General features: G+C 37.7%; 1 protein-coding gene across 3 annotated transcripts in view; it reads left to right on the plus strand.

Annotated features, from left to right (window-relative positions):
* Positions 1-6,776, plus strand: part of CEP78 (centrosomal protein 78) — a 35,789-nt gene extending 29,013 nt beyond the window's left edge. Inside the window, exons 14-17 of one of the 3 annotated variants that reach the window (XM_045562702.1) lie at positions 236-407; positions 712-759; positions 1,304-1,565; positions 5,891-6,776. In XM_045562702.1, coding sequence (XP_045418658.1) covers positions 236-407; positions 712-759; positions 1,304-1,565; positions 5,891-5,901 — 493 coding nt within the window. In that variant the 3' untranslated portion in view covers positions 5,902-6,776. Of the gene's footprint in view, positions 1-235; positions 408-711; positions 760-1,303; positions 1,926-5,890 lie in introns of those variants that run through there. The other 2 variants (XM_045562699.1, XM_045562700.1) reach the window with 2 other exon arrangements.
* Positions 6,777-7,208: the final 432 nt, after the last annotated feature.

Consider the following 7,208-nt stretch of genomic DNA (forward strand, 5'->3'; position numbering starts at 1 on the left):
TCCATTGTTGGGAGGAAGAAAGAATGCTTAAAGGATTAGATGATCTGATGTGGTCCCAGAGCAAGAATACGGGAAGATCTGAGAAACTGAGAGGGATGAAGGTTGTGGTCTAGAGTAGGATATTGGCTTTTAAGATTTTAGAAGTAGTTTATGATTGTAGGTTTGGGAAAATCTAAGCTGTTCTTATGTGATTATAGTAACTCTTGCCTTTTCCCCCTTTTCTTCTCTTGACCAGACTGGGGCAGCTTGCCACAATGGCTGGTATAGATCAGTCAGACTTTCACTTACTAGGTCATCCCCAGATGAATTCTACTGTTAGCAGTGTACCTAGAGAAGAAAAGAAGGCCCTTGAAGAAGAAAAACCAGAACCAAAGCAGAATGCCCTAGGAAAAATTGAAAATATCGAAGTAAGTGAACAGCATAGAACTAAATGATTCTACGAATGATTAGCAAAAAGGGAATTATTAAGTCAGGGAAATAATAATGATCTCTTCACATGCCTGGTGGCCAGAAGCCTCGCTGGGGTCCTTTCCAAGTCTGGAATTAGTAAGTTTGTGCCTATTTCATGGTACTGTATTGTTGTGCATAAGAAAACCAGAAGTTCTTTTGAAAATTTATAATTTAAAGCAGACTATCCTCAGTGAAAGAATGAAAGATTAGAAAAAATATTTTAAATTTTATAAATGTCTATTCTATTCATATTTCATCTAGGTTTCTATTTGTATGCAGTCAGCTTACAGTGAAGGAACACTAATGAAGGTACAAGTACTGATACAGATAATGTTTTAAAATAAGTATTCCAGACATAATTAACAGGCAGCACATATGACAGGCAGTCACCTGGTTATGGGAATGGGAGGGGAAAACTTGTCTGCTGCAGGATCCCTGCTGCTTTTCCCCGGGCCTTACTGGGATCCCCCGTCTCCCATCTCAGCCGGTCTCAGACTGGTCTCAGCAACTGACAAGTTGAGAACTCAGGCTAGTTACAAATTGGATACTGCTTACATGTTCATGAAGGATAGAAAATAAATTAATTTTCTTAGGGAATAGGGTTTTTTTTTTTTTTAAATAAGGGAGAGGGAAATGGGCAATAATTACACAAAACACAAAAATCTGAAAATGTGGTGGACCTAGCCTTGGATATAGCTAAGTTGGGAATCACTTGGCAAGATATAATTAGGGAAAAAAAAAATGACCCTAAAATCTTCTCAGTCAGATTACAGAGTAACACTAAAGTTTTGAACTCTACTTTTTAATGATTGGCTTTGTTCATCACTGAATTTTTGTTTTGTTTTCCCTCTAGTTTCAGAAAATTACAGGTGATGCTAGAATTCCCTTGTCTGTCGACTCATTGCCTGTACCAGTTTCTACTCAGGAGGCCTTAGTAACGTCCAAAGACAGCCTGGGAGTCCCAGCCACCGAGCAGCAGCAGGAGCCTTTCGAAGGATTCGTTGCTAGAACGTGTTCTCCTTTAGCAGATGTGATTTCTGGAACTGGAAGTCAAAGAAAAGAAGAGGAGTTCTCCAGAAAGAGCAAATCTTCTTCAGAGAAAATGACCAAAACAGGTGAATATACCAAAAAACACTCTGCTAAGAAACAACTTGGAAAAGATCCGCATTCCTACTCTGACTCTTCTATAAACCGGAAAAGCAAAGGAATCAGGGAAACTAGTTCTTTGGTTAGTGAATCAATTAAAAGTGAGTCTTTGAAAAAATACATTTCTGTCAAGAAAGAAAGTACAATAGTGACTGTTTCATCCAAGACAAATACAAGTAAATCCAATCCACTAGAACATTCTGAAAGTGATACTCTTGGATCTGATTTTGAATTTCAAGAAAGCATCCATTATCACACCTGACATAGGTCTAAATCTTTTGAAATTATGTTTTTGCCTTTAAATTTTAATAAATTTTTCTATGTTTTTATTATGGCATATGGTGTCTTTAAATATAGGATTGGAAGCCATTAAAGGAAGATTTATCTATACTTTTTATTATAATGAAACTTTTGGTGTATTTTTCCTTTGACACTTTGCACAATTCATTCAACAAGTGTTTCCTGAGGGCCTAATATGAACAGTACTACTGTGGGTACTGTGGCCTTCAGCAATGAACAAAACAAAGCTTTTACCCTCATGGAACAAGTATTCTGTGGAGGGAGAAAAAAGAAAACAACAAAGCAGGGTAAGGTGAATAGGAAGGGATAGGAGTGAATAAATGGAATAGTTTTGCCATTTGGTTAAATGTGGGAATACATATATATCTCATGGCCAGAAACCATTGGCATCCTAATTCCTAACCAGAGCAGCAAACATGGACCCAGATGCTTAACGGTGTTCGTGGATTACAACAACCCTTTAAGATGCGGAACTATGATTATGCCCATTTTATAGGGGAGAAGTGTGAGGAGACAGATTATGTGACTTGCCCAAAGTTGGACAGCTGTAAATAACTAGTAGGGCAGGGATTTGAACCAGATCCCATGCTTTTGATCCGTTGCCTGTTTCACTGTTAAGAGAGGAACTGCTTAAGGAAGATGCTGAGAGAAAAGCCAGAACACTAGAAGTACAAAGGAGAGGGGCTGTCAGAAAGCATACCCCTACCCTATCCAGCTAGAGTTTTTAAAAGGCAGAGTATAAGAGTATACACACACATCTCTGGAATAAATACCCGTCCCTGGTAACACGTGCATAGGATAAGTCCTTTCCTACAACCAGACTAGGACTTGAGAGATGAGATCAGAGAAAAGCTGGAGTGTCAGGTTTCTTCCTGTCTGATTGTTATCAGAAGGGCTACTATAATACTATTGAGTTCATTAATCATGGATTGAGTATTATGGGAATAAAACAACGAACAAGATGTAATCAGTAGAGAGAAGGGGACAACACACAAGCAGATGTCTTAATACAATATGTTACGTTCTGTGATGGGAATACTGAAGGAGTTTAGTGAGTGTTTGGGGAAGGAGAAGGAGAGCTGTGAGGCTAAGAAAGGTCATCTAAAGAGACTAAAGGTCTTCTAAAGGTTATCTGAAGAGAAGTCATTTTCCTACCTAAGCCAAGTCATAAAGAACTAGTTAGAAGCTGGTAAATGAGGAGATGAAAGGAAAGGATACTTGGGGTAGAAGGAAGAGCATCTGCAGAAGTACAGAGCCGTGAGTGTGGTGTGTTTGGGAACCACAAGCATGAGTAGTTTAGAGTTACTGAAATGTCATGGGGCAATGCTCAAGTAGGCAGCCAGGAGTTGACAGTAGGTCTTATAATCTATGTTGTGTGGAGCTGGTTCTTCCTCAGGAAATAGTGAGCTAATGAAGAATGGACATGACATGTTCAGGTTTGCATTTTAATTTTAGATCATTAGCTTCAGTGTGGAAGGTAGATTAAAGAAGCATTGCAATCAGTTTTCCACACTCTTTGAGGAACATTTGTTTTTGATTTTTTTTTTTTAAAGAGATGAGGTCTCACTATGTTGCCCAGGCTGGTCTCAAACTCCTGGCCTCAAGTGATCCTCGCGCCTTGGCCTCCCAAAGTGCTGGGATTACAGGCATGAACCACCAGCCTGGCCTGTTTGGGATTTTTAATTGGGACTTATACTTCTGCTATCTTACTGAGAGAGTTTTGTGGAAAAACATAAGGGAAACCCTGGCTTAAATAAAATAAAGCATTTTTCTTTACAGTAGGACTTCTCAGGGCCACTGTAGGCTAATGTTAATTCTGAATTCTCAAGACAGGCATGTGAAATGCAGCCCTTCTCAAATATATTTGAGTGAATCCTTTTTTAATAGGAGTACCTACCAACTGGTTCCATTAAACACCAATTTGGTAACTTATGACTTAGGCAATAGCAAGAGGAGAAGGGATCTTAAGTAAGGTACAGATGAAGGGAGGACAAAAGTTTGAATTTTATTTAAGTAATAAAATAAGCAAGACTTAGTAATTGGTTATGAGAAGTAAGGAAGAAGTAGGAGGCAGAGAGTGGACTCCCATTTGTGTGAGTGAGTCTGGGGCTGTGTTATGGTGTCACTGAGGCTGGAAATACGGGATAAAGAACTGCTTTGGATGCCGGGCGCGGTGGCTCACGCCTGTAATTCTAGCCCTCTGGGAGGCCGAGGCGGGTAGATCGCTCGAGGTCAGGAGTTCGAGACCAGCCTGAGCGAGACCCGTCTCTACTAAAAATAGAAATAAATTATCTGGACAACTAAAAATATATATAGAAAAAATTAGCCGGGCATAGTGGCACATGCCTGTAGTCCCAGCTACTCGGGAGGCTAAGGCAGTAGGATCGCTTAAGCCCAGGAATCTGAGGTTGCTGTGAGCTAGGCTGATGCCACGGCACTCACTCTAGCCCGGGCAACAAAGTGAGACTCTGTCTCAAAAAAAAAAAAAAAGAACTGCTTTGGAAAGAAGAGTTTAGCACGTGTTGAATTGTAAAGCACTTGTGGAATTCAGGAAGAGATGACTGGTGGTAGATGATTGGATATCATGTGAAGACTTGGAAAGAAGTAATTTTAAAGTCATTAGCACATATAAGCACTAGTTAAAAATCATGAAAGTGGATGAGATCACAGAATTGTGGGGACTGTTAAAGTTTAAGTGATATGCAAAAGAAGGATTCTGAGAAAGAGACAAGTGATAGCATTTCAAAAAGGAAGAAGCAGAATACAGTGTCATGCTGCAGAGAATGTGTCCGTTGGATTTTGACAGTTAGGTCCTGGGTAACCTTAGAACAATTCACTGAATTGGTTGCTGAGAAAGCCAGATTGCAGTCAGCTGAGGGGACAGTGAAAGTAGTGGGTATAGGCTACTCTTTGAAGCAGTTTGGATGAGAAGAGGAAACAGCTAAAGGGAAATTTATTTTTAGAATAGGGAGACTTAATGTTTATAAGGTGAAAAGAAGGAACCAGTTAAAGAAGGAGAGGTTCATTTATGCCGCAGGATCTCAAATGAGGAGGGAGCATGAGAATATTAATGTTCTTAAGACTGAAGGAAGATCTGAACAGATGGGAATGTAGATTATTAGATTTCTCAATGAACTTGAGGTGGCTTACCTACATACATGCAGTGCAAAATGGTTAGAAAAGTAACTTAGAGAATCTGGGAAACAGAAATATGGATAAGAAAAAAATCAGGGATGGGGTCACACTGCAAAATATATAAAAATTATTATATAATCTTAGAGGATGCTGGTAAATGTGGAGGGAGACAAAGGTGGGAAGAGTTGGAAGTTAAATGAGTTTATTCCTGATAGGCTCAGTTTCCTTTGCCCATAGATTTTTCAAAGTTATACATAATTATAGTTTTAAAATTCTTCCATATTTTACATATGTTTTTATCAATCATTTAAGACTATTCCATTAAGAATTATAAATATGGATATTTTGCTGTTTAATATGTACAATTTTAGACCTTCAAATGATTGTTAAACTTTCAATGGTATACCTGAAGTAATATCACTTAACTGAAATACAGTATTTTCTTCTGGGCTAACGAAGGTTACAAGGAAGTTCCTTTACTGAGAAATTACTATGTACCCTTACTGAGTGTTTACCAGAACGTATACAATCTATATGCAAACAAGGCTTTTAAAAACAAAACAAACAAAAAAACAGTGTCAGATGTGATACTATGGCAAAGAGCTTGTCATCCTTCCTTAAATCCACACATAATTACTAGTGGTCAGAAATTACTCTTGCTTGCCTATCCAGTATTATATCCAACAATCAGTCTAATTTCAAATGGGTATTTACAAAATTCTTAATCTCAAAATAGTAATGATTTTCAGAGGATCAGCAAGATAGGAGATGATTTTTTTGACAAATTCTGATTATGAACTACAATGCTACAAGTTCTGATTTAACATGGATGACTGAACACATTCTTTTACTCTTCCAGAATTCCATTGAAATGGCTGGAGAAATACTAAATATAAATTAATAGCAGAGTTGGAAAACCAGAAATTGAACAATGTGGAATTTCTAGAAGATAAAAAGCAGATTATGGAAGGACCGATTAGTTAAAGAGTGGAAGAGCTAAGCCATTCCACTTATCCTTGGAGCATCTGGTTCTGGAATTTGCCACCAGGCTAAGAAAGTGGCTATCTGAAGGGGGAGAACTGACTCAGGAAACACTGGGATTGGAGAATAAGGGCATTATCCAAAATGACTACAAGGAAGAACTGAAGTTAAGCTGCCCACATTGTATCTCTTTGGCTGTGTTGACCTGCCACTCCCCTTTATAATCACCAAAGGTGCCTATAATCACAACTTGTGATCATGGAAAATGCACCAGAATTGTCATTTGGTTGAAGAAAAGAACTCCAAACTTTACTCTTAGGCCTCATCTATAAATATGGACAGCTAAGAACCATCAGGTTTGAAGAAAACCAGTAACATAAAAGGAGGCGTGAAATTAAAACAAGTTATTAACAATAACCTGTTTAAGAAAATAGTTACTAGGAGAAACAGAAGAAATTTTAAAATTAATACAATGAAGATCTTCAGCAATTCATAAGGATATGGTGTCCATAAAGAATAGGAGGCTATGAAAAATATTTGGAGTTTCTGGAAATTAAAATTTTGATTATAGGGATAAAACAGAAGATGGACTAGATAGCAGAATGGATTCAGTTGAAGCTTAAGTTTATGAAATGGAAAATTTCATTGAGGGATCCCTTTAATATGTACTGCAAAGGGGACAAAATATGAAAGTTACGAGAATTGTAGGAGAACACACTAATTGACAGTAGATGCACAAATATTGAATTAATGAGGACACATAGATTGGTATTAAACTTTTCATCAGCAATAGATTACTTAGAAGAAATGTTTCTCTGAGAGTTACTAAGCAAACTGAACAATAAACCATGAGAGAAGATTTTTAAAGAAACTGATGAACGAAGATACAAGAAAAATTTCCCTGGTTTTATGGACTACAAATCCCCAGAGGTGCCTATAATCAGAAGAAGTCTAAATATTAATGCACATGTGGAAATGAAATCCAACTAAAATTCTGGATTTTAGCATGAATAGAGGCAGGGCAGGATATAGAAAGTGAAAAAAGCACATTCAGGATCTTGTCTTAGTCAAGGGAAGGCTATAGATAGTGTTTAATTCTATGTGTTGATAGAAAAATATATTAAAATATATTCAAAGTTAAGGGTATATCAGTAAGGTAGGTTTGGTGATGCTGTAGTAACAGCCCCCAAATTTTA

Source organism: Lemur catta, chromosome 10, assembly GCF_020740605.2.
Source record: "Lemur catta isolate mLemCat1 chromosome 10, mLemCat1.pri, whole genome shotgun sequence".
Classification (NCBI taxonomy): Eukaryota; Metazoa; Chordata; class Mammalia; order Primates; family Lemuridae; genus Lemur; species Lemur catta.